The 27067-nt window shown below is 54.4% G+C and overlaps 2 protein-coding genes across 2 annotated transcripts in view; both read right to left on the bottom strand.

Annotated features, from left to right (window-relative positions):
• The window catches only part of LOC135286566 (M1-specific T cell receptor alpha chain-like), a 210553-nt gene that overhangs the window by 157148 nt on the left and 26338 nt on the right, over positions 1-27067 (bottom strand). The window lies entirely within an intron of this gene.
• LOC135286507 (uncharacterized) lies at positions 24129-25304 on the bottom strand (the record flags this gene model as incomplete). Its single annotated transcript, XM_064399600.1, has 2 exons — positions 25016-25304; positions 24129-24559 (listed from the first exon to the last, which is right to left on the bottom strand). Coding segments are annotated over exons 1-2 (720 nt in total), but the record flags the coding sequence as incomplete, so codon positions are not given.

Genomic DNA, 27067 nt, shown 5'->3' with positions numbered 1-27067 from the left:
TTCTTCTGTCCTTCAGCTAAGCACACGGCTGTGCCCTCACCTAGTCTATGGCATATCCTCCCACAGAGAAAAGCAGGTCAGATCTGATGAGTGACTCTTGCTCACATAATCCCTGAGTGCTTGTCCTGTGTTGGATCCCTATCTCCTTGTCCCATGCAGGTGGTGGAGACAAGAGGTCAGTGGTGCAGGAAAGTACATTCTTGGAAACTCAGGCTCCATGCAGGGTGTGGAAGTGCTCCAGAATTCTGATTGATTCCCCTACTGGACATAGTTCAGTGCCAGGTTTCTTTGGAAAACATGTCTTGTGGTGTTTTTCTCTTGTTATGGGGTATTGTGAGCTGGGAAGAGCTGTCTGGAGGTGGTTCATAGGACAAACCAGCCCTGCATTCAGAGCTCCCAGTCTCAGGCACTGTTCCTTCTTGTAAGCAGGAGAATATTGGAGCTAGATGTTGTTGTAGCGACCTGGTTCCAAGGAAACGCAGCACGACGGCCCAATGCTCTTGGCCGCTCGGGCTAAGGACACGCAGACATCAATGTGATAGACGGTCCAAAAGCCCTTTATTGGTTTTCTCCTCGGTATATATACCCTTGGTTCTTCCCCTACCTTTGGGGTCTGACTTTTACCTTATATGGTTAGTAAGGGGACTGGGTGGAGGCCGTGTTAGGTAGGGTTACAACATTCTTGGGGGGATTACAACATTCTTGGTCTCTTGTCCTGCGGCTATCCTTATCTCTGGGAGTCAGGTGAGGGAGGCCCTATCAGGTTTCCGTGACAGCCCGAAATCTTCCGACCGCCTGTCCCTATTCTCTCTGCCACATCTCCCCCCCCTTCTCCCACAAATGGATGAGGTAGTTGTCTACATGCTGATATGAGGTATCTAAGGTTGTCACTTGACAAGGAAAGGGGATTTGGGGTTCCTGAGTTAGTTTTTCTGCCTGGCAAGTTCTTTCTCGGGTTCTTGCGTCTGGCAGCGTTCCCTGTTGAACTTCTTGTTGAATTCACAGCATCGGATGTCTGCCTAAGAGCAGGATGTTGGTCCGTTCCAAGCGGGTCCGGACGAATGAGACTAGCTTGTTCAGTAGGCACGGTCCGAAGGTGACGGCTAGAAGCAGGATTGCCAAAGGACCTATTAGGGAAGAAATTAGAGTGGTTAGCCATGGTGATTGATTGAACCAGGATTCGAACCAGCTTTGTTGGTCGTCTTTGTCTCTCTGTCTCTGAGCCAGTCTGTTTCGGAGTTCTGCCATGGAGTCTCTGACGACTCCTGTGTGGTCTGCGTAGAAACAGCATTCCTCCTTTAAGGCGGCGCACAGGCCTCCTTGTTGCATGAGTAGGAGGTCTAGTCTTCGTCTGTTCTGCAGGACCACCTCTGAAAGTGAGGAAACTGATTTCTCTAGAAAGGATATGGATTTCTCTATTCTCTGTAGATCCTCGTCGACGGTCTTCTGCAGCTGGGACAAACCTTGGTGATGGGTCGCCAAGGCCGTGACTCCCGTTGCCGTTCCTGCTGCTCCTAGGCCGAGCAACATTGCGATTGTTATGCCTGTTATTATTTTTCTCTTGTGGAGTCGGCTGGGTTTTCCGAGGAGTTGGTACACCTCCTCGTCTGAGTGATACAGGATCCTGGGAACGATTAAGACTTGGACACAGAAGTCTGTTGAGTCATTGAATTTGTCTAGGAACACACAGGGACTCACTCCGGATCTTTGGCAAACCCACATGCCCGATGCGGATGGGACTACCCACTTTTTTCTCCTGTCGGGTTTGACTACTTTGGTGTACACGTTGCCTTCCCGCCTAGCTAGGGCTGCATTTCCAAAGCATCTCCCCCTCCCCGTGACCTGACTCAGGGTGATTCCTTCGCGGGGAGTGTCCCATCTGCATTGGTGAGGGGCGTTTGCTGAGGAATATGTGAAAGGGGTATCTAGGGCGACTCCTTCGTAAAAAGGTGGTTTGACATCGTAACATAGCCAACAGGAATTGGTTAGGTTAGGGTTGGATTCGTTTAGGGATAGGAAGGTAGCTTCTAACATGCGAAGGATTGGGTCCGAATCCGACTTAGCTAAGCGATGTGTCTGAATGGTTCTCGCTAGGCTTGTCTGGGTATTCGTGACCCTTGTAGGTAAGGTTTTGGGGTAGGTCGTGTTTTTCCCTTTCTGCACGCTTTTGATTGCTTTGTTTGGTCTAACCGCTCGGGGTACTGACGGTATGAGCCTGATAATCTGCACGTTAACCCACTCGTTTGTCCCGTGAAGGACTACTGTCCACATTTTTCTGAAGGCCCAACTGGGGTCTTTGGGCTGCAAGATTGTCATGTTGTACCTAATACATTTTTGGATTTTTGGGAGTTTGTGGCTGTTTCGATGGGTGCTTTCGTGATGGAAGAGTGGTGTTTTGCAGCCTTTTGGCGCCCAAGTGAACTGTAAGAACCTGTCGGGTTCCTGTGGGTCCCACCCCGGCCCTGTTGGTCTGGTGTCTGTGACTATTGTTTTACAACCGTAGTGTCCGCAATATCCCCACCCCGGGCGATTACAGTAACTTTTTCCGGGGTTTGAGGCTGGGCACTAATAGGATAGGTATGTGTTTTTGGCGTATGGGGAATGAGGGTCTGGCTTTGGTCGTCCCGGGAACAGGTCTGTAATGCGAAGTATGAAGGATGGGGCGTCTGGTGTAATTATGTGTCTGAGCGCCTTGTCATTGGTGAGGTGCCGTATGACCCACCTGAATGGCTGATGGGGATAGTACTGTGAGCTGGCTTGCCCCCTGGCAACTAGCTCCAGCAGCAACATTACCCAGAGATACCCTTGATGACTGGATTTCGCCCGTGCCGGTCCTTCGGGTGCTGTCTGGCAGCTCGGTGGTCTGTCTCTCTCCTCCAGAACGCGGGTGTGCACGTCTCGCGGACGTCTCTTGATCATGTCCTGTAAACAGAGACTCGCCATTCTCATTAGCGTCACCCTGCTCCTTTTGGAGATCTGGTTTGATCGATTTAAGTGGACACCACCTGATTTCTCCGTCTTTTTTGACTGCTGCGTACCCTCGTCCCGTGAGCATTAACCTCCAACCCCGTTCCCATTCGCCTAGCTCGTTCCTTATTATTACTCGTGGACCCTCCTCCTGCATTCGAGTGGTCCAATGTTTTTGGACAGGACTGTTTGTCTCGTCCCCCCTGGGAAATTGATTGAGCGCTAACAAAGCTGTTGTCAGTATGCGTGCCTGCTCTCCTGGGGGAATGGGGTTGGCAAAGCCGTCTGCTTTTGCCAACACCTTTATTCTGGTTTTTAGGGTCTGATTTGCCCGCTCTACTATTGCCTGCCCGGTACTGTTGTAAGGGATACCTTGTACCAGGGTGATACCCCATTTTTTGGCGAATTCTTGCGCCTGCTTGGAAGTGAAATTCGACCCGTTATCTGTTTTGATTTGTCTGGGGACACCGAGCCATGCCATGGCTGTCAGCCAGTGCTGAATCGTGGCTTTTGAGTCCGTTTTGAGGTGCTGTGTGGCTACTATCGTTCCGCTGAAGGTGTCTACTGTCACTGCTAGCCACGCTCTTGGCTTCATCAGTTGGCACACGGTGAAGTCTGATTGCCAGATTTCTGAGGGCTTGAGGCCTCTTGGATTGACTCCGCTGGTCCACAGTGGTGACTTCTGGCAATGAGGACAGGTCGCCACTACGTGTTTCGTGTCTGCTGTCGAGATTCCGCATCTCTTTGCCAGTGCTTTTGCCCCGATGTGAAGCGATTCGTGCAGCTGACGCGCTTCTTGCAACGTCTAAACTCCCTTCGCTGCGGCGTCCGCTTTGTCGTTGCCGATCTGGAAGTAACCTTTGACTGGGTTGTGGCTGTTGATGTGTATGACGGATATGGTGCCCCGTCGTGAGGAGAGTGCTTTTTCCAGCATTTGGGCTGCTGCTGATGTTGACACCCCGGTTCTGCCATGGTTAGGCAGAGTTTTGCCACGAATATGGAGTCTGTCACGATGTTGAGGTGTTCCTCTCGGAAGAGTCCGCACACCAAGGCTACTGCCGCTGCCTCCAGTTGCTGCACTGACAGTGTTGGGTCACACGCTTTGATGCAATGCCATTGTTCTCTTGCCTGCCACACTGCCGTTGCGGTCGAGGTCGTGGAGGAAGCGTCCGTGAAGACTGTTGGTCCTGGCTGCGGTCTGTCTCTGACTTTCGGTGGCATGTCTATGTCGACGATGGTCAGCAGCTGAGTCCAAGGTGGCTTGGCGGAGTAGGAGATTTCTCCCCCGAAGCCGGTGAGTGCAAGGGCTAGGTGCTCCGATATTGCTGTCGATTCTGTTGCCGGTTGCTTGCGAAGCGGAAGGTGGATCCTTGTTGGCTCTGTTCCTAGGTGTTTCAGGGCGAGTTTTCTGCCTTTTATGATGAGGTTCGCGATGCATTCCGTTCTTGGGGAGAACGCTCGAGCTGGTCTTCCGAGGACTACTCATTGGATCGGTCGGGACTTCTCGGTAGGTCCTTGGGCCAATGCTCCCACTCCTCCTTTCGGCGTGAAGTGGACGTACAAGTCCAGGGGCATAGCTGGGTTCCACCTGGCAAGCGTGCCAGTGGACATCTGGTGTTCGATGAAGTCGAGGGAGCTCTTTGCTTGCGGTGTCAGCTCCTTTGGTTCCCAGGGCTGCTTCCCTTTCAGGAGGTCGTGCAAAGGGTCCATGACCTCCGGAGGAACCAGGATGATGTTGCGAAGCCACTGCAGTGATCCTACCAGGCGCTGGACGTCGTGTAGCGTCTTGACGTCTCGGTTCACTCTCACCCTTGGAGGGGTCACGTAGGAGCTTGTGATCCCTACTCCCAGGAATGTCACGCAAGGTCCTTTCTTGATCTTGGCGGTCGCGATCTCGAAACCGTTGGCTCGCAGGGTTTCCGTAACTGTGGACACCAGGTGATCCACCTGGCTCGTTGATGGAGCTGCGATCAGGATGTCGTCCATGTATTGGATGATGGTTGCGGTGGGATAGGAGTGTCGAACTGGCGTCAGCGCTTTGTCCACGGAGATCTGGCATATAGTCGGACTGTCCACCAAACCTTGTGGTAGCACTCTCCACTGGAAGCGCAGATTTGGCCGTTTACCGTTCGGAAACACAACGGAAAAGGCGAATCGTTCTTTGTCCTCAGGGTGCAAGGGTATGGAAAAGAAACAGTCTTTGATGTCCAGCACTGCGCATGGCTGTCCCTTGGGTATGGCTGAGTTTGCGGGTATCAGGGTCTGAACTGGACCCTTGGGTTGAATTGTCTTATTCACTTCTCTTAGGTCGTGGATGAGGCGGTACCCTTCCCCTGACCTTTTGGGGATCACGAATACAGGGGTATTCCATGGGCTAGTGGTCGGTTCTATGTGACCTTTTTGTAACTTACGATCGACCAATTCTAATAAGGCTGCCACTCGAGGCTCAGATAGGGGCCACTGCTCGACCCATATGGGGTCTGATGATTTCCAAGTTATTTTGATTGGCAGCGCTGGGTGTATGGCAGTGGCCCTCATTATAAATTTGTGATCCTGACTCCTAACATAGCAAGGACGTCCCTTCCCAACAGGGGTGGAGAATTCTGCAGGATGTATGGATAGACTGCTACTGTTTTTTCTGGCCCCCCTTTTGTGTGAAGCGTTATAGCTACCAGCTGGGTGCTCTTTCACGCTCGGGATTGGCCTCCCACTCCGTTCACTGGTGGGACTTCTTTAAATTGCCAATGTCTGGGCCAACTTGCTAGGGGAAAAACCGTGCAGTCTGACCCCGTGTCCGCCCAAAACTGAAGCCCTATGACGTGGGGGTCTAGGCTGTTATAAAGGCGACATGCCGCCCACACCTTTGAAGGCTCCTTCCCTATTTTCATGGCCAAGGCCACCCAGGGGCCCCGTTCTGGGGCACTCCCTGCTGGCCCTGCGGCATCGGCGTGGTTTGCGGCTGTGGCGGATGCGAAAGTACCGCTGGTGGTGCTGGGCAGCTCTGCCATTGTATTGCTGGCAGGGGTGTGGTATCGACTGCTCCCTGTGATGGCATAGGGTAAGAGGGTCCCCTGCCCCCCCGGGGATTGGCATAGGTGGGCCGTCTCATATTCATTGCGGGAGGAGGCCGAATATGGCCCGTGTGGCTCCTCCCTCTCCCGTTTCCCCGGGGCCTAGACCTGCAATCCCTGGCCATGTGACCCTTCTTCCCACAGCTCCAGCAAATCTCCCCTGTGCGTGTCTGGAGCGATGGTGCTGCTAGAGGAGGTTGTGTTGGGTGAGGACAGCTTGCTGCAACATGGCCTGCCTGGCCACATTTAAAGCAAGCCATAACACTGGTTAGGGTATTGACGGCTGCCTGAATAGGTGTCAGCTGTTCCTCCCTTACCACGTGTTTTATCATTCCAGCTAGGTTGGTTCCGGCTGGCAGGGAACGCAGGATCTCTTTGGTGACTGAGTTACACTGCTGGCGAAGGCAGTTGGTCACCACTGATTCTATGGCTGCTACGGGTATTGTGGAGGAATCCAGGGCTGTTTTCAGCCGGTCTACGAAATGTGTGAAGCTTTCACTCTCTCCCTGTTGGATGGTAGACCAAGGTGCTGGTCTGGTTACCACCCCAGAGGCTGCCTTTATAGCCTGTCTGGCTGCCCTAGTTGTTGCTCTGACCTCCTCAGCCCGTAGCTGTGCTGCTTGCTGCTGTGGTGTAGCTACGTCGTCATGCCTCCCCAGCAACCTGGCTAAACTCGAGCCATGAAGTTGTTGCCCCTCGCCCGATGCCTGGGCTAAAGCTGTTGTGCAATTGTCTGTCCATTCTTGCTTAAATACAATCATACCCGCTGCGTCAAAGATCATACGAGCGATTTGTCTAATATCGAAGGGAAGTAAATCGTCATTGCTAAAAAGCCCATCTATTAAAGTAGTAACCACTGCTGAGTTGATCCCTTTTTCTGAAATTGCTTTCGCTATTGTCTGAACCTCTTTTACGTTTATTGGTGTATACGTTCGCTGCTGATTTCCCTGGGCCCCTGTAACTCTGACTGGGTAAGCATGAACGCTGGTCATATCCACCCAATCTGCACATGTTATCTTTATTTTGCCCCAGTCTGTAAGCTTGTGTTGTGTTTGCTTCCCGGTTTTATTGAAAGCTTTATTCGGTTTCGCTTGAAACCGCGTTAATTCTGCCCTCTCGGCTTCCGAGTCACAGTCTGACTCGGTAAGCTCGGTTGAGCTGACTGAGGAGCTCTCACTTGTCTCCGAGCCGGAAGTTGAATGCCAGTACGCTTCCGGTCTGCTCCGCGTTTTCCCGCGGCTCCGCCCCCGCTCCTCCCCTCGGGGGTGGAGTCGCGCCTCCCCTCTGGAGCGGCGTCGCTCTCGCTCCTCCCCTCTGGAGCGGTGTCGCTCCGCCTCTCGGGGGGGGCGCCGCTCTCGCCCCCCGTGAGTTTCCTGCCCCCTGCGGGGCGGGGTCTCCCCCTCATACGGTGGCGCCGCTGGGCGCGGCTCCCGTTCGGGTGTCCGCCCCCCTGCACCGCCCCGCGCATGCGCGGTGGCGCTCCTTCTCGGCTCCGTGCCGTTCTCGCCGCCGGGCGGCTGGCCCCGCCCCTCTCCCGAGTGGCCCGCGCCATTTTCAAACCCGTATGGCGGCGGTGCGGCTCTGGCGCCGGGTCCGCCGTTCGCCGCCGGCACGGCGCCGCCGGACTCCGCGGCCGCGATACTCTCCGCGCGGCGCGCGTCTGCCATTAAACCTTCCCAGAACGAACGCGAGTCCTGTTCCGCCGTCAGCGTCCCCGAATCGGCGGTTCGCGGTGGGGGGAGGGGAGGGGGCAGCGGCTCCGCGACCCCGGCGGGCTCCTCGGGCGGGCCGGGGCCGGGCGCGCTCCGCGGGGGGTTCAAGGGGTCCCGCAAGGTGGGCTGTGGGGTCGGGGAGTCCCGCGGGCACTGCGGAGGGGTCGGGGGGTCCCCCCGGGGCGCCGGGTGGTCGCGACCCGGGCTCTCGTCCGCGCGCGGGTTCGGGCGGGGAACGCCCGCCTCCCGCGTGTTGCCCCCCCCCTCCGGGCTGTTTCCCGGGGCCGTTTGGGTCGCAGCCACGCTCCCGATTTTTGGGGTTGCTAACAGCATGGTTTTCGCTGCTTCCCATGCCTCCTGCTGTTCTGAGGCCTTTTTTAAAGCTTCCTCTGCTTTAGCCCACGCCTTAAGACATTTCCCACTGCCTGTAACCTTTAAATCCTCGGCTAAAGCGAGTGTACATGTCTCCCACACCTCTGAATTTAATATGTCTATGGGACGAGTTATCGTCCTTAGCTCTTGGAGCTTATTAATAGCAAGCTGAAAATGCTTGAAGTCACATCTAATACCCCATTGTAAATTAAAATAACTCACGACTCGGGCTACAGCTTCCATGAGGCTGAGGCGGTCCCCACGCGACTCGGGCCACGACTTCCACGAGACTATGGCGGTCCTACACGACTCTGGTCACAACTTCTGCAAGGTTGCGGCGGTCCTCGTAAAACTCAGGTCACAGCTTGTATGGGGCTATGGCGGTTCCAATTCAAACTCAGGCCACAGCTTGTATGAGGCTGTGGCGGTTTCCGGAGGCGTCCCTCCTCGCTGTGGTGGAGTCCAGGACCCCCCGCAGCCGCTGGCCTTGTCCAGGAGACTCCCGATCCCGGGTTCTGTTCCTTTTGTGTTCCCGGGTTTCGGCACCACTTGTTGTAGCGACCTGGTTCCAAGGAAACGCAGCACGACGGCCCAATGCTCTTGGCCGCTCGGGCTAAGGACACGCAGACATCAATGTGATAGACGGTCCAAAAGCCCTTTATTGGTTTTCTCCTCGGTATATATACCCTTGGTTCTTCCCCTACCTTTGGGGTCTGACTTTTACCTTATATGGTTAATAAGGAGACTGGGTGGAGGCCGTGTTAGGTAGAGTTACAACATTCTTGGGGGGATTACAACATTCTTGGTCTCTTGTCCTGCGGCTATCCTTATCTCTGGGAGTCAGGTGAGGGAGGCCCTATCAGGTTTCCGTGACAGCCCGAAATCTTCCGACCGCCTGTCCCTATTCTCTCTGCCACAAGATGTTTTGCAGCTTTTGTCACTGAGGACTTCCAGAAAACAATTGTGCTACATGAGTGTTGAGGACAACCCTGTGTCCTCTTCAGGCTGCAAGTTTCAAAGCTGAAAAGGAAGAGGGAAACCTGCAAATGATACAAAGTAAATTTGTGTTGGGCAAAGGAGAGACACACAGAGGAGAGAGGAGGACTATTTGGAATGGGTTTGTTCTCTATATTTCTGCTGTTTCCTGTATTTCAGATGTGTTCTGTCAGAACTTAGAGTGTTTTGTTGTTTTCTAAAGCTGCAGACACAGGTACAAGCCACCAAGCTCTCTCATAAAGGCTCTGTGTGGTCATCAGACCTGATGCTGTTCTTTCTGGAGAGCCAGAACGGACATAAGGAAAGGGAAGCAGAAGAGCAGCCAGCTTTGCTGCTCCTCTGTGCCAATGGCAAGTCTGAGCAACATCAGGAATTCTTGATGTTGTTTGGTTTTTGTGTGTTGGTATTGCCATGGTTGTTCAACTCTCTTCCTGTCAAAACACACATTTTCTCACTCCACCCTTTTGTTTCTCTCCCCCAAGGCAGTGAGTGGGCCTGAGTGAGCAGCTGTGTGGGGCTGAGCTGCCTGATGGGGCCAGGGGCAGGAGGTGCTCACAGCCTTGTCCTGTTCAGTTCTGAATGTCCTCAAGAATGGAACTTACAGAGTCTCAGGGATTTCAACAAAGTGTCAAATTCCCCTCAACATTTTCTTCTCCATGCTAAACCAACCCAGATCTCCCAGGCTCTCCTGAAATGTCAGCTGTTCCCTCCCTTGTGTTCCTGGTCCTTCACTCTACAGTTCCCCTCTGTCCATGTCCTCCCCAGGCTTGGGAGCCCAGCAGGGGACACAGCTGTCCCCAGCCCCAGCAGTGCTGAGCTGAAGAGGATTCCTCCCCAGTGAGCAAGGAGTCAGGTCAATATGCCAGGAGGCTGCATGGACAAACGAGGCTGGGAAAACGTGGGCCCAATGCAGAATGGGATGGGAACCAGGTGACACAGGACATGGGACAGGGCTGAGGTCCTGAATGCTTTATTCACCTCAGGCTTCAGCAGCCTGAATTTCATTTAGGAATTTCATTTCCCACAGCCCAGGAGGACAGACTGGGAGGAAGAATATGTAACCTTGCACTATCCATGTCACTGAGCCTTCTCTAGGCCATAATAAAAGGCTTTGTCCAGAAGGTTTCTAGGGAAGTCAGTGCTGTGAGCACACCTGAATGAAGAATGCACAACATCCACTCTCTCCTCACCCACAAGACCCTTTGTCTCACTGTAGAATGCTGTAAATGTGGCTCAGCCAAATTCCAACTTCCCAAAGCCTTGCTGTCTGTCCCTGAGGAAAACGGGCTGGGAGAGGCAAGGCAAGGCACCCAGGAGAAATGAGGCTGTGCTGGACAGGAGCCCAGGCAACGTGCACTAAACCTGCACTTGCCCTAACTGCAGCCTGTGCAGTTCCCAGGACAGATCCTCCTGCACCATCAGTGGTACCAGCCCTTCCAGCAGACCTCCCTGCAGTGCCTTTTAGTGCCACCAAGCCAGAGGGATGTTTCCTGCACCTGCCATTGCCTGACAAGAGCTCTGGGGAGCAGCTGCCAGAAAGAAATGTTGGGAGATCTGTCTTCCCCATCTGCTGGTTTTTGGTTCCCTCTGCTGCAGAGCTGCTCCAGGGTGGTCCTTGCTCCACAGTAATACGTGGCTGCATCACCTGGCTCTGCTGCCAGGATCTGCAGCGTGGTACTGAAGCTCTCCACTGATCCCACAAAGTGTCCTTGGAAACCTTCTCCATAGATATCACCCTCCCTGTAAATAAATTTGAGAGAGCCCTGTGGGCCCTGACAGTACCAGAACATGTCATAGCCGCTCATGGCACCTCTCTCCAAGCTGCAGTGGAAGGTGACTGCGTTTCCCTCTCGCACAGTCACTCCCCTGGGGTTCTGCTTCAAGCTCACCTGGCCAGTGACTGCTGCAGAGAGCAAGAACAAGCCACAGTCACTGCAAGAATCATTAAAGATCAGGGCAATGCTGGTGGGGCTTTGGATTGGCACTGGACCTGTGGGAAAGCAAAATCCTCCTCTTTGAAGCCAGCTGACACAGATGGGCAGAGCTGGTGACAGCTAGCAAGGCTCACAAGGAAGGACACACCACATTTCCCTCCATCCTTCTCCCAGTCACACAGGAAGCTTCTTCTGATTTTCCCCAAAGAAACAAGAAGGATTTGCACCATGATGGGACAAATCCCTTTGTCCTCGCCTAGACAGGATCATGAGGAAGCCACTGTGCTGTCTGTGAACCTTCTCTGAGTGAGCACAGCAAAGACAAAGGGCTGTCCCAGGCAGTGGGGTTGTGCCCTGTGCTGCCATGCCCCAGCTGGGCTGTGCCAGAGGGGCCGCAGTGCCCCAGGAGCAGTGTCCAGTGCCAGGCAAAGCGCTGGGCCCCGAGATGTGAGTGCAGCAGGGAGGTGCCCTGCGGGTGCCCAGGCTGCAGAGGAGGCAGCTGACATGGAGGTGCCGAGCTCAGAGGCACAAGAGGAGCAGGGCTGCTCTCCCCGTGCCCCACAGGCATGGCTGGGCAGCTCCAGCCAAGGCACAGCTCTGGCTGCCAGCGCTCAGCACAGCTCTCCAGAGCCCTGCAGAGCCCAGGGCCACGCTCAGCTCCTGGGGCCATCAGCCCTTGCCTTCACTCACCTACAGTGGGCAAGAAGCCCAGGCACAGGGCACTCCACATGGCCAGGCCCGCTCTGCGTGGCCTCTCTCCAGCTTCTGTGTGCCTGCACAGCAGCTCTGCCCACTCCTGCCCTGCCTGGGCCTGTGTCACTGCTCTCAGGCCCAGTCCCTGCTGGTCCCTCCCTCTGCCTGTGACAACAGTGAGGGGGAGAGGTGGGGCATGAGGAGCAGAACTTGAAGCTCTTGGTGCCCTCCTGTGTGTCCCTCACCCTGGGTGCTGCAGTAACAGACCATTTTTGGGACAGGAAATCCTGTGGTGGGCTAAAGGTGGTGTAGTTCTTTGGGGCTAGTCCTGGCCTTTCAGGAAGCCTTTCAGGCTTCTTCTGGGACTTTGGAGCTGACCAGGGAGGCTGTCAGCTTGTCCTTCCCCTGGCCCTGGCTCTGCTAGGCTGCTGCTCCCACATAGGACACCCCAGGACCTTAAATCAGCTTGGCAGGGTGCCCCTAAACCAAAGTGCTCCTCAACCTGCTCCCTGCACTCTGGCCCTGCACCCTGCTGGTTCCCCAGTGGTGACATTTCTCCAGCTGCCTCTTCCTGTCAAAGCCCTCCCGGAGCCCTGCCCCGCAGCAAAGGCAACCCTGCACTCTGCAGGTGCTTTGCCTGTCCCACTTAAGATGGGGACCAAGGAAGGCTGAGTGGGACTGGAGCCAGGCAGTCACCAGGCTGACTGGATGACAGAAGAACCTCGAACCTCCTCTACAGTGTAGAACATTGCAATTGGGACTCAGGAGAAGGAAAGCCTCAGTGCTGGGAAAGGTGATCTGATGAAAGGCCAGGATCCCTGGTGCTGCATGGGAATGGCACCTGATTATCTTCGGAACATCCCTGAACCACTTTGGAATTCACCATCTCCAAATTTCATGGGCACTGAGCCCGACCCGAGCTGGTTTGTGTTAAAGCCCAGCTGGGTTTCCTGTCTCCGTGGGAAGAGCGCAGAAGTAGCGGGCAGAGTCCCGGGGCTGCAGCGTCAGCAGGGAGAGATAAGCCTCGGACCGGGAATTGTCCCGGGACATCTTGGCCCGCCCCTGCACTGACTGGTCAAAATAAAAAACTGTCGGATCAAAACTAATAACGGACACCCACTCCAGCTGGTCGCCGTGTGACTGACGGTACCAATAAATTCCGTAATCCCTAAAGGTGAATCCTGAGCCGCGGCAGGAGAGGGTGACAGAGTCCCCGGGCGCTCGCAGCCCTCCGCCGGCCTCCTGCAGCCTCGGCTGTGCCCAGAGCCCTGCGGAGGGAGAGCGCAGGAATCGGGCAGGGCGCGGGCACGGACCGAGGGCGCTGTCCCGGTGTCCCGGTGCCCCCGGGCCGGCACAGCCACAGCCGCCAGCCCCGGCCCACAGCCCCTGTCCCTGTGTCTGCCCCGGCCTTTGCCCGTGTCCCCTGCCCTGCCTCTGCTCCTGGCCTTTCCCCAGCCTCTGCCCTTGTCCCCGTCCCTGTTGGTGCTCCTGTCGCTGCCTGTGGCTGTGGCTGCCCTCGCTGTCCCGGCCGGGCTCGCTGCCCTCCCCGCCCGGCTCTCACCTGCCGGCCACAAGGCCAAGGCCAAGGCCAGCAGCCGCGGCCCCGGCGCGGCCAGCATCGCTGCCGGCCCCGGCCCCGCGGCAGCCGCACGGGAGCCGAGCGGAGCCGCGCTCGGGCCGCTGCCGCCCGGCCCCGCCTCGCCGGGGCAGCGCCGGCGCCTCTGCCCGCCCCGACACGCCCGCCCCGGGCCCCGGGGCCGCGGCCCCGCCGGGCGGGAGCGGGGCCACTGCAGGAAGGGACGAGAGACAGAGGCGTGCAGGGCTCTATTTTCTCTTTGTGTGCAAAGACCCTTATAGACACGAGGCTCTTTAAACTCTTGCTCAGAGGCGATTTTGTCTCTCCCGCTGTCTCACCAGTGTCTACCTGGGTTGGGCAGTAAGTGGGGATGGGACAGAGCAGTGCCACTATTGCAAACTGAGCAAAGGTGCATTAGACACTGTAATACTTGGTTCTCAGAAATAAATCTCAGGAAAAGGAGGAAAGGGGACATTTGGACTGATGGTCTTCTTCCCCCAAAGAAACATTATTTGAGAATAATCCTATTTTTTCCTAGAAATGGCTCAAAACCTGCCTATTGGTGGAGAAGTAGGGCAGAAATTCTTCATTTCTCCTGTATTGCCGACTTGGCTCTCTTTGTCTTTCAGCTATTGAAATATTTCCCAGTTAAAAAGACTGTCAGAGAGCTGTCCCTGTTTACCATGGAGATGCAGAAGCTGGTTGAGGTTGTCTTAAGTGTACAGGAACACCCGGACATGGCCAGGCTCTTCTCAGCCATGCCCATTGACAGGACAATGATCAGTGAGCACAAACAGAAAATCACAAGAGGTTCTCACTGAACATCAGAGAGAAATGCTTTTTCACAGTGTGAGGGTGCCCAACCACTGGCACAGGCTGCCCAGGCACCTCCTGGAGTCTCCGTGCTTGGAGATGTTCACAAACTGTTTGGTCATGACACTGGGGAAGTGGAACGTGTGGAGAAGCAAGGCTGGAGACGATTGATTCTGAAGGCCAGCAGCTCTTGTGAAGGAACCGTGCTGGAGCCATTGGACTGCAGGCTGAGGTAGGAAGGCAACAAGAGGCAGTAGAGATGAAGAGCAGAGATTCATTGTTAAGAAATGATCCCACACCTGATTTCCTGTTGTCTCTTTGCTTTTTGGAGAGAAGAGGCAGAGAATTCAGGAATGCAGCTTTGAGGATGAGCCTGGCAGCCAGCAAGGATAAAGTAGGAGCAAGGCATTTTGTAATTGCTCACAATTCTATTCTTAATCAAACTGGCACTAAATCAGAAGCCCTGTGGTGTGCAGTAAAGCCCAGTGCACTGTGGTGAACGGTGAAGGCACCTGAATTCTTGGAAACAGCCTTGAGACCCATTTGCTCCGGCCCCTGCAACTCTCACCTTCTCGACATCTAAGGCAGCTCTGCCGGGCCCCGGAAGGTTTGTGTTAAAGCTCATCTGCATTTCCTGGCCCTGTGAGACGGCACAGAAGTAGCGGGCAGAGTCCTGAGCTTGCAGGGGCTCCAAATAGAGATAAGCCTCGGACCGGGAATTGTCCCGGGAAATCTTGGCCCGACCTTTCACTGCTGCCCCGTAGTCTTTTATGGTGCCCCTGGGGGAGCTGATAAAGGACACCCACTCTGGGCTGCCTCCGCGGGATTGACGGTACCAGTAAATATAATGATCTTCGAAGGTGAATCCGGAGCCGCGGCAGGAGAGGGTGACGGAGTCCCCGGGCGCTCGCAGCCCTCCGCCGGCCTCCTGCAGCCTCGGCTGTGCCCAGAGCCCTGCGGAGGGAGAGCGCAGGAATCGGGCAGGGCGCGAGCACGGACCGAGGGCGCTGTCCCGGTGTCCCGGTGCCCCGGGGCCGGCACAGCCACAGCCGCCAGCCCCGGCCCACAGCCCCTGTCCCTGTGTCTGCCCCGGCCTTTGCCCGTGTCCCCTGCCCTGCCTCTGCTCCTGGCCTTTCCCCAGCCTCTGCCCTCGTCCCCGTCCCTGTTGGTGCTCCTGTCGCTGCCTGTGGCTGTGGCTGCCCTCGCTGTCCCGGCCGGGCTCGCTGCCCTCCCCGCCTGGCTCTCACCTGCCGGCCACAAGGCCAAGGCCAAGGCCAGCAGCCGCGGCCCCGGCGCGGCCAGCATCGCTGCCGGCCCCGGCCCCGCGGCAGCCGCACGGGAGCCGAGCGGAGCCGCGCTCGGGCCGCTGCCGCCCGGCCCCGCCTCGCCGGGGCAGCGCCGGCGCCTCTGCCCGCCCCGACACGCCCGCCCCGGGCCCCGGGTGTCGCAGGACAGGGCGCGGACTCCGGAGAACGGGGATCGGCGATGGACGCTGGCAGCTGCGTAGGCAGAGCAGCAGAGACGCCCGGGAGACGAAAGCTGCTGTCCCGGGCCTACCAGCGCGCCTCCATCGCTGTCCCTGTTTCTTGCTTTGGTAGCCCTTTCAAAGATGTTGACGTCTCAGTTCTTCTAAGAAAACCCTGCCGAAATTGCAACCGTATAGAGCATCATCAGAATGGGGATCTATGCACCTTGTGTGTCCTGAGTAGATTCCCCCCGTGAGGCTATGACATTTTGGGGTTTCCAGCATCACCCCAAATGTAATATTTCATAAGTTCCTATAACTTTTCCCGGAAGGTTAATAAAACAATTCTCTATTCTGAGAGATCCATGCAGTACCTTCTAGCTCTAGAGAGACCCAGCGCCCCCTGGAGCAAAACGTCAGGCATCAGGGAGGGTCTTCAGCAATTCAATTAAGGCGAATAGTCTGGAGAAAGGAGGCTCTCAATAATCTTTGAATGATCATGGTGTTTTGGGGAGGTACCCGAGGACTGCTGGAGGAAAGCAAATGTCACTGCTATCTGCAAGAAGGACAAGAAAGAGGACCCAGGGAGCCTCCCTCAAGCCCTGAGGTGCTGATGGAGCAGCTAATCCTGGAAATAATTTCCAGGCACATGACGTACAACAATCTTTCCAGAACTCACCAAGGGGAACTCACATTTTACTGAGTTGATAATGAACTTCTATGCTGAAATGTTTGGCTTTGTCGATGAGGGGAGATCAGGGTGTTTACCTGGCTTCAGGAAGGCTTTCAACACTGTCCTTCCTTTCAGATTCGGTCCTCCTAAGAGAAGCTGGTGAAGTCTCAACTGAGTGAGTAGATGGTGATCTGGACAGAACAGTGGACAGACAGAGGATCCCTAAGAGTTGTGGTCAGTAGCACGAGGTCTAGTTGGAAGTCAGTGTCTAGCAAGGCACCCCAGGGGTCAGTGTTGGGTCCAGCCCTGTTTTGCATCTTTAGCCATCTTTAGGAAGATGAAGATAAAGATGAAGCCCAGCAAAGTCTTTAATGAAACAAGAGCAGTAGGAGGGGCTGCTACACAGCAGGGTTGTGCTGCCACCCAGAGGGGAGACCTCATCAGGCTGGAGAAATGGAACCTGAGGCAGCTCAAAAAACTGTACTAATTTTCAGTGGGATAAAGGTTTTGTTGTTGTTTTTTTTTGTGTTGTTTGTTTGGGTTTTTTTGTTTGTTTTTTGGGTTTTTTTTGTTGTTTTTTTTTTTTTGTTTTTTTTACAGTACTGCTGATGGCACAGGCAGGGGTGTGCTTTAGCTGTTGCTCAATGGTGCTGAGAGAACATCAAGGCCTTCTCTGATTTGCATACTGCCCCAACAGTGATCAGGATGGACAAGATGCTGAGAGGAGAAACAGCCAGGAGAGGTAATGCCAAATTGGCAAAGGATTATTCCATAGAGTAACACATCATTTTCAGAAATAAGACTCGAAGAAAGAAGAAAGCAAGGGTCTTTTTGGAGTTATGACATATGGAACCCACAGTGCAGCATCACAGTGTGAGGATAACCAAGCACCAGTGCAGGTTGTCCAGGCCCCTTGTGGAGTCTCCATGCTTGGAGAAATTCACTGTTGTTATGATAATTTAGGGAAAAAGCCTCTGCTAGGATTTTTCCTGTCCTGAGGAGCTGAGGGCCTCAGGAAAGAAATGTAAACAATAATTATCTGCTGCTGTGGAGTGCCACAAGTAAATCTTCCATTGGTCCATGTGGATTGTTTTCAATCAGTGACCAATCACAGCCACCTGTGCCAAGGCTGTGAGCAGTCACAGGATTTTTGTTATTCATTCCTGTTCTATTCTTGTCTTTGTAGCCTTCTGATCCTTTTCTCTCTGTTCTTTTAGTATAGGGTAATGTAGTATTTTAGTATAATATATAATATAATAAATCAGCCTTCTGATCAAAATGAAGTCAAGCCTCGTGTCCTCGTCCAAGGGGTCCAAGTTTAAGCAAGAATTCACAAACAGTTTGGTTGTGGCCTGAGGGAAGTGGAGCCTGGAGAAGCCAGGCTACAGCAGGTTGATTCTGCAGGAGCCATATCAGAAATGTAGGAATTGACCCTACGTGCCTTTCCCACTGGCCCTGTGCCTTTTGGACAGAAGATTGAGAGAAATCAGGAATGCAGGATTGAAGGCAAACTTGGGATGAAGCGAGGCTTCAGCAGGGCCAAGGTGTTTTAATGCTTTTTGATGTTGTTGTTGTCACAATTCTACTCTGCTTTAATTTGGCAATAAATTAGAATCCTGGCAGTGTGCAGTGAAGGCCAGGAACACCTTCCTTTGCTGTGACTCCTTGGGAACAGTTCTGAGACCCATCAGCTCCAGGCTACTGGTGACTCTGACCTTCCCTACATCTTACATAACCCATGGCAGGCCCCAGCAAGTTTGTGTTAAAGCTCAGATGGGTTTCCTGTCTCTGTGGGAATGGCACAGAAGTAGCGGGCAGAGTCGCTGGGTTGCAGAGCCCTCAAAACCAGAGATGACTGAGACAGGTAATTCTCCCGTGAGACTGTGGCCCGACCCTGCACTGCTGCTCCATAGTCACCATCATTCCAGTGGGTGATCCGGGACACCCACTCTGGGCTGCCTCCGGGAGACTGACGGTACCACCAAATATGATAACTATCAAAAGGGAATCCGGAGCCACGGCAGGAGAGGGTGACGGAGTCCCCGGGCGCTCGCAGCCCTCCGCCGGCCTCCTGCAGCCTCGGCTGTGCCCAGAGCCCTGCGGAGGGAGAGCGCAGGAATCGGGCAGGGCGCGAGCACGGACCGAGGGCGCTGTCCCGGTGTCCCGGTGCCCCCGGGCCGGCACAGCCACAGCCGCCAGCCCCGGCCCACAGCCCCTGTCCCTGTGTCTGCCCCGGCCTTTGCCCGTGTCCCCTGCCCTGCCCCTGGCTTTTCCCCAGCCTCTGCCCTTGTCCCCGTCCCTGTTGGTGCTCCCGTCCCTGCCTGTGGCTGTCGCTGTCCCTCGCTGTCCCGGCCGGGCTCGCTGCCCTCCCCGCCCGGCTCTCACCTGCCGGCCACAAGGCCAAGGCCAAGGCCAGCAGCCGCGGCCCCGGCGCGGCCAGCATCGCTGCCGGCCCCGGCCCCGCGGCAGCCGCACGGGAGCCGAGCGGAGCCGCGCTCGGGCCGCTGCCGCCCGGCCCCGCCTCGCCGGGGCAGCGCCGGCGCCTCTGCCCGCCCCGACACGCCCGCCCCGGGCCCCGGGGTTGCGTGTGGGCAAAGTGTGGAAATGACCCCCTCCACTCCTACCCCCTTGTCCTACACCGCTTCCCTCCACACCGCAGAGCTCCCCGCTGCACCCCCCAACCTCTGGATCGTTCCTCCCGCGTCGTGCGACCAAATCTTGCCGGTTTCCTGCTGGACTGTACGGCTGTCCTGTGGACGACTAGTGACAGCGGGCTATGTCTGCTGTGACTCCCACTCAGAGGGGCAGTGGAACATGATGTTAGGGAGATGCTGGGACTTCACAGGCCTGCTTGAGTTCTCAAGAACAAAGACTACTTGTCATCCTTCCAAGGGTGGGAAATAATCCCAGAAACATTAGAGTCTGGAAATCAGAACTGCCGTGAATTTGCAACCCTCAACTTTCCCCACATTTTCCTGTCTGTATCCTTGTTGCCCCTGCCTGACCCACCTGCATCCTATGCTGTGCTGCAGTCAGAGTCCTGTTACTCCTTTGGCATACACCTGACCTGTGAACATAAAAGCTGAGGGTTGATAAAGAGAAACCAGTCAAATTTCCAGGGCAAATTTCTTTTTCTTTTATTCTAGCCAGGATGCAAGAAGGCGTCCCTCAGGTCCCAGCAGTATGGTGATGCCCAGTGTACTACAGGTAAGGCTTCCTGCTGGGAAAACTTCTTGTGAGCAACAGGACCACCATGGCTCCAGGAGTTCTCCTTGTAGAATAGGCTAAGCTGAGTTCTACTTGGGCTGCCTAAACCAACTTGCCTTTGAGTTTCCAACTCTACCAAACAGTGAGCCCAGTCCAGAGCAAACTCTCACCATGATCATCATCTTCATTTTTGTCTTCAATCAGTTTTCATTATCTGATTATCTCAAGGCACTGTATTAAATATGCAGAACCTCTTGCCTCATGGACTGCAGTGCTGTTGGTTGCTTAGGTATTTCAAAGTTTTAGTAGCTTTATTCTTCACTCGTATTTTTCAAAGAAGCAAATTTCATGCTGGCTGGGCTGTGGGAGGATTTCATCATTTAACCATGAGCAGCACAGAGAAGGTTGCCCTGCCCAGTGTTGAAGGCATTAAGGTAAAAGCTACTTTTGTCTTCTTTGGCTTCTCTGCAAAGAGAAGCAAGATGAGGTCTGTGGTCCATTGGGTTCTCATATCAAGGGCTAGGGCTTGTCAGGAGCAAAGCAGAGATGTGGATCTCCTGGCTCTGCCCACAGCTTGGTCAAGGCTTTGGACAGGATGCCCCAGCAACACTGGATTCTGCAGTGTCAGCTCCCTAGAAGGGCAGGTAAGGATTGACACTGCAATTGGATGTTATGTCCAGATATGTTGATTGTTTTCTTGAGGGATGTTCTGTATGAGGAAGTAAGAAAAATAATGTTTCAGCTCATCTGCAAAGAGTCCCATGGGCCTACCTGTCTGAGTCACTGCTCTGAATACCTCTGCATAGATGGGACTTTGAGAAAAATAGGCAGGAGTTGGGAGGGATAGGAGAAGTTGGAAAGGCTGGTATAAGAGGGAGAGGATCATTTCAAGCATGAAAGCACAGCTGAGGCTGGAGGATGTAGAGCATCTCCCCTCCTGTGCTGCTGGTGACACAGATTTTGTACGAACGGAAATTTGCTTTAGCTTAAGGTGGAGCCTCAGAGTGCAGTAATAAATCGCAGTGTCCTGAAGAGACACTCCTGCTATTTCTAAGGGGGCTGTGTTATTTTTGTAGACCACCATAGAGAATCGGCCACTGCGGTACCTGTCATCCCCTGTGGTTTTATGTGCTTGCAGGAGAAATATCAGAGTATTTCCCGGGAACTGGCGGTACCAGATGAAGTTCAGATTGGTGTCACTCCCCTTAGTGGTGGACTCACAAGGAAGAGCCACTTGCTGTCCAACTTTGACTAGCACCTCAGAGAAGAATTGCTTCGGGGGATCACCTCCAACCAGACCTGCAACACAGGCATAAATGTGTCTGCAGAGAAGTTTGCTTCTTTCTCTCCCTTGCCCTGTGTTTAAAACTGCCCCAAACTTTGTTGTCTTTTCAAAGAAATTGAAAGTTCAAATATCTACATCCATCCCCCTTCTATATTTCTCCCTGACCTCATGCTCTTGTTGGTAGACACCTCCAAATAATTTACTAAAAACCATGAGACACAACAAGAAGGATTTGAATACACCCACCTGATTGGATTAGCAGGACACATGCTGGCACAGCCATGGTGAAGATCATTTTTCCCAGCTCAGGATTCCTTTTCCTTCACAAGACTCTTAGCACACAGCAGAACACTCTTGGTAGCACAGTGAAAAGGCACCACTCTCTCTGCAGAGAGAGTGCAGTGCATGTGTGACACAGTCACACCTCTGCAGTGTGGAGGGCTCATACACCTTTTTGGAATGAGGCTCATACACCTTTTGCCTTGTCTTGTCTCACAGCCGAGAGTGGACAGTCTCAGTGGCTTCCTGTACTTTTCCTTGGGATTCCTTCTCTGTTCACAGCATTTACTGTGCGAGGTAACATCTCTGCCTCGCTGCAGAGTGTGTCTGCTTTTGCGTGCTCCTTGATGCTTGGCAGGCTTCTGAAAGCACAACAGCTCCTCAGAGCGTCCTCAGAGCATTCAGGGCTCTGGGAAACACAGGTGTCATGCTCTTTTCAAAGAGTTTTGGGTTTCTCTTAGTTTAGCCTCTGATATTTTGAGAGCAGTTGTTCAGTGCTTCTCCATACATGACGACTCAGGAGACGAGGGAGGAAGTTGATTGGTGGGAAAAGGGTGTTTTAATGGGTGAACACATAAATTTCTAAAATAGGGTGGTGGAGTCCTGGTTCCAATGGGTTGACTTAGTGCAGCCTGGGGGAGAGAAAACTGAGGGCATGGTGAGGAGGAGGAATCTGCAGCCCCATCCTGTGCAAGGCATAAGGGCACGACTTGGAGTTTTCCAGCCACTGTTGGCACAGTAAAAAGGAAAGGGACTGGGATGGGGACAGAGACAGGAGCAAAACTCTGGTGTGTGGATCTGGTGAGCAGAGAAGTGCCAAAGAGCAGTTCCTGAGCAGCACCTCTCTCCCTCTCCAGCCTTCTGGCAAATCCCGAGCTTTTGCTCTTTCTCATTTTGGTGCATACTCTGACTAAAATAGAGAGATCTTCACTGCTGGGCATCTGATTCTGCAGCAATGTACTTTTTATCAGCCAAGGCTGCAAGGTGAGGGTGGCCCTGTAAATCAAAGACCCTCACTGAAGTCTGCCCAGGTGGTGAACATCCCCTGGCCAAAGCAGCCACTGTTCTCTGAGGACCCAGCGCCGCCCAGAAGGTGCCCAGGCTCACTGGTCCCTGATGACCCACGGGACCTGTGATTTCAGTGCAAGGTGCAGATGTTTGTGACAGACTGCCCAGCCAATGTGAGCACTTTGAAAGCTACATTGGGAAGGAGCTGGTGCCTTTGGGAGGGCAGTAATGCACTCGTGTTTCCTCCTTTGGACACAAGGGCTGTTCTGCAGCTGGGGAGGAACAACCCCATACACCAGTATGTGCTGGGAGCTGCCCAATTGTTAAACAGATTTGCAGAAACAGCCTGGGGGTCCTGCTGGATACCATGCTGACAGTGAGCCAGTAATGCTCCCTTGCCTCCAAGAAGGAACTCATAAGGCAAACCCTAACCTTTTGTACTCTCTAGCACTTGGGACCAAAGCTGTGTCTTGTGCTGGTGAGGAAGAGACAAGACTTCCAGCTGTGGGATTGCACTCCAAACACTCTCAGACCAAATTAAGCTAAGAATCCAAACTGTTATGGAGACATCCTTGTTGGGGCCTGAAATCAGCAGGGAAACTGAGCTTTGTAGGTGCAGGATAGAGATGGCTGAAGATACAGCAGGCTGCATTTCAGTGCCTCTGCTGTGGGCAGATCTCTGGCAGGTTTGATCTGTTCAGCTGCACTCAATCTCCTCCTGGTCCTGGCTGCTTTGTGGAGCTTGTGGGCAGAGCAGCAGAGAGAGTCCTTGCTGTGAGCAGCACATCCCTTGTGAGGAGGGACACACAAACATACAGATGTTCATGTGACTCACATCACTCATGCAAAAGTCTGCACCCAAAAGCACTTGCAGAAATCCAGCATGCAGGGAAGTCCAGGTGAGAGAATACATGCAGGAACATGCCAAACTGTGCACTCAGCTGGGGACACGCTGGGAGCAGCCCCATCAGGGGTGCTGGAGCATTCTGGAGAAGGGCAAAGCCCAGGTGGGCTAATGGTGTTGTTTGAAGACAGCACAGAGGGGAGGTGAATTGGGAGCTTTGAAGAAAACTTTGTATTCAACGAGTCAGTGATCATGGGTGATACATGTCTGCTCTGTTGGTCTTTGCACTGAAGATTTGGGAAGCCCCTACAGTGCCCTGTGCCAGCCTCTGTGTGTGGGCATCATGGTAGAAATAACCTTACAGCATGTAAGGAGAAAATGCGGTTTGTTTTTTTTTTGTTTGTTTGTTTTTTTTTTTTTTTGTTTTGTTTTGTTTTGTTTTGTTTTGTTTTTTGTTTTGTTTTTTGTTATACAGGATACAAAGCACCAAGGCGTGGGAGGGAAGCAGAAGCTCTTTCTGGTTGGGGTCTGTGAGAGTGTCTTTGGAAATCTACCAGGGTCTGTATAATGCTGTACGAATGCAGGATTACTAAGCATTTGAAAGAATGCAAGGTTCCATTCCTATCTATATTCCTGGTTTTATTCTGTGTTACTAATACAGCCCTTTAGACATTTGCTACCAGACCTTTGTTTCTAAGATCAGGGAGGGACCCTGCACCCCTTCTTGCCCCATGACACCTCCCTGACACAGAAGAGGAAGAGACAAAGCAAGCCAGCAGAATTTTCCTGATACTGTGTTAGGTGGGATACGGTCAAACCCAGGAACTGGCCATTTCTTGCCAACGGGGCCATAATGACTCCAAAGGAGTGGCCCAGACTGACATAATTGCCTCTTCTGGACTTGTCCAGCAGGTGATCTGAGTCCTCTGCCCACACTGATATGTTTTGATGCTTGAGCTTCTTATCCTGTCACATAAAACAAACAAAAAAAGGTCTTCATACAGGAAGCCAAACCCCAGTCCATGGTATCAGATGGAATGTTGTGCATTCAAGATGAATTGTTCAGAAAATTATCACCTCCACAAGCTGCAGGCGCCGGTGCAAGTGCCAATGTCAGTGTTGGCGTCGGTCCCGGTCCCGCTCCCATTCCCGGTCCCGCTCCCGCTCCCATTCCCCGTCCCGCTCCCGTTCCCATTCCCGGTGCCGGTGCCGGTCCCGTTCCCATTGCCGGTGCCGGTGCCGGTCCCGTTCCCATTGCCGGTGCCGGTGCCTGCTGGCCCCGGCGGGCGGAGCGGCAGCGCCCCCTGCTGGCCCCGCCCGGCCCCGCCCGCGGCGGTTCGTGCCCGGCCGCAGCCCCGGCTCCTCTGCCCGTGGCCCCAGCGCGCAGTAATACACGGCCGCGTCCCCGCGCCGGGGCCGCCCGAGACACAGCGCGCTCGAGCGCCGATCTGCCGACACCGTCAGACTCCCCTCTGGCTCCAGCACGGGTTTTGTGCCGAGGACAGCCGTTGCTATCAGCTGGGGTGCTTGGTGTGGGAATTGGCGATACCAGTGGGTGGAGTCGGCAGCGATTTTGGGGTGCTGGCAAGTGAGGTTCAGGCTGGTGCCCTCGGTGGTCTCTGCCCATGGCGTCTGCTGCACTTGGTTTGTGTCTGCAGCCACGGCTGGGAAAGGAGGAAGAAAAAACAAACATCATCAAAACCGTGTGATTCTGAGATTTCTTTTGCCAGAAGGAGTTAGGAACAGTGGCCACAAGGCAGAGGCAGACTGGAAAAAAATGCGAGGAATTCGAAATTCATAAATGCATACAATAGGCAGAAGTCAGGTCTGCACATGGACGGATGGATATAGAAAGGAAGAGCTTAAGTGAAGAACAGAAAGCTGCATTCAGGGCAAAAATATATGCTGGATGTACAGGGCAAGGTATAGGTGCACGGAAAAGCAGGAATGCACACAAGCAGGCTTTACTAACACAGATTAAGAAGACTTGCTGGGATGACAGATGGCAGAGAGACCGGGAGAGAAAAGGAGTTGGGGAACACAGGGAAACATCCGTGCCAGTCTCCCTAGGGAATACCCCAGGCCCAGCCCCTGCCCACTTGGTGCCAAAACCCGCACACCGATCAGCACCAGGGCCAGCGCCGGCAGCGCCGCGCCCCGAGCCCGCCGCATGCCGCCGCTCCGCCGGCCGAGCCTCGCTGCGCCGCTGAGCCCCGGCTCTGCTGCGGCCGTGCCGCCTCCTCTCCGCCGCCGCCAGCTCCGCCCCGGGGCTGAGCCCTGCGCCGCTGCCGCTCGGGCTCTCGCCGAGTCCTGGCGGGGAACGGAGCGGAGGCGAGCGCGGGGGCTGCGGGGCGGCGCTCGGCTCTCTGCACGTCGGCAGCGCCGGGGCCGGCCTGGGGGGCAGGGCATCGGCCTGGCATCGTGGAGCTCACCATTGACACTGCCTGCGTTTCCTTCGCTCCCATCATCTGTTCCCTCCCATCCTCCCTTTGCTGTCATGTGGGGACTCCCGAATTGTCCTTCAGGGCACCGGAAAGAAATCCACACACACGGATAGAGGAGCTGGGCATAAAGCCTCACCCTTTCTCTGTGTCCATGAAACCAATGTGATGCAGGTCAGGGGAGAGCAGCTGTGCACTGGCCTGGAGAGACCTGTGTCTGTGTGTCCGTGTGTCCATGTCTCTGTCTGTATGTGTGTCCTCTGTCTGTGTGTCCTTGTGTCCATGTGTCTGTGTGTCTGTGTGTCCTTTTGTCCATGTGTGTGTGTGAGCACTCCCAGCCGTGGTGAGCCACTCCCAATATTTCAAAGATAATTAAGCTAAAAATCCAAACTTGGGTGAAACCATCCTTGTTGGTGCTGGCAAGTGGCAGTAGCGGAGTGTGATGTTTAGAGCAGTGGGAGAAGAGGGCTCAGGGAGAAGGGACAGCATTTCAGCACCTCTTCCCTGCACAAATCTCCTGCACGCTGCTGCATCACTGTTCAACTGCTCCCAGGATCCTTCTGAGTCTCGGCAAATGCTGCTCCGTGATGATCACAGCAGAGCAGTGGAGAGTGTCTCCAGTGAAATCAACACATTTCACTGGTTGAATGGGACACAGACACACACGGACACACACAGACACACTCACAGGTTCCTGCACATCATGGGGGATTCACGGTAGAATTTGGGCTCACACAGGGATTCCTGTGGACCCTGCCTGAACACAAGCACACACAAACCAGGAACACAGGCAAGGACACAGTCAGCCATGGACGCTGCTGAGGAAACCTGGGAACAAGTGCAGCAGGGCTGGAGCCGTGTGGGGAAGGACAAGGAGTCAGGCAAGGCCCTGGCATAGTTTGTGTAACCACAGGCTGAACAGAGCTAAGCACAAAGGCTTTCCTGAAGGCAATCTCAACAGGACAGAGTCGAAACCAGCAGCCCAATGGCGACTCAAGGGGAGGCAAAACCCTGTGAGCATCCGGATGAGCTGAGGAGGGAAGAAGCGATGGTGTATATGTAAGAGTATGGGAACAGATCCATGTTGGCATGTGTTTTATGTATGTACACGCCTGAATGGGAATGTTCACCTAGATGTGCATGCACAGACTTAGGTGCAGGAGCAGGAGCAGGAGCGAGCATGAGGGTTTGCACATCAGTGGGGATGTGGCAGAAGGAGAAGTGTCTGTGCCTGGGTCTACTTTGCAAACATGTGTGCACACACCTGTTCATAAATGCTGAGGTATGAGTTACTGTTTGGGTGTGTACAAGGTCCAGAGTGTGTTTGTGATACCATGTGTGTGGAGAGGGAGTTCTTTAAATACTTCCACTTATCATGGTGCTTTTTTACTCCCAGAAAGGCATCAGGGAGGCTCAGGGATGTGATGGAAGTGAGGAGAAGCAAAGCAGTTACACTGAGGGCAGGCAGGCACGGAGTGTGTCGGCCTTTCCCTGTCATTTGTCACTAGGTCCCCTTTCCTCACCGAGCAATGAGCAAACATCTCCTGAGCCTTCCTTTGGCTGCCAATGCAATGGGACCAGAAATTCCTTTCCAGATTGCTTTGACCGCTGCTGAAATGTTCTGTTCCAGCAGAATTGTTTTGTGCGCCGTGCAGGGCAGCATCCTTGTGCCCGGAGGGGTCTCTGGCAGCAGGCCGGGCCGTGTGGCGGGCCCGTGGTTGCTCCCGGTCG

The sequence above is a fragment of the Passer domesticus genome, chromosome 27 (genome assembly GCF_036417665.1).
Source record: "Passer domesticus isolate bPasDom1 chromosome 27, bPasDom1.hap1, whole genome shotgun sequence".
NCBI classification, from domain to species: Eukaryota; Metazoa; Chordata; class Aves; order Passeriformes; family Passeridae; genus Passer; species Passer domesticus.
Note: the sequence above shows the minus strand (reverse complement) of the source record. Positions and strands in the feature narration are given on the sequence as shown.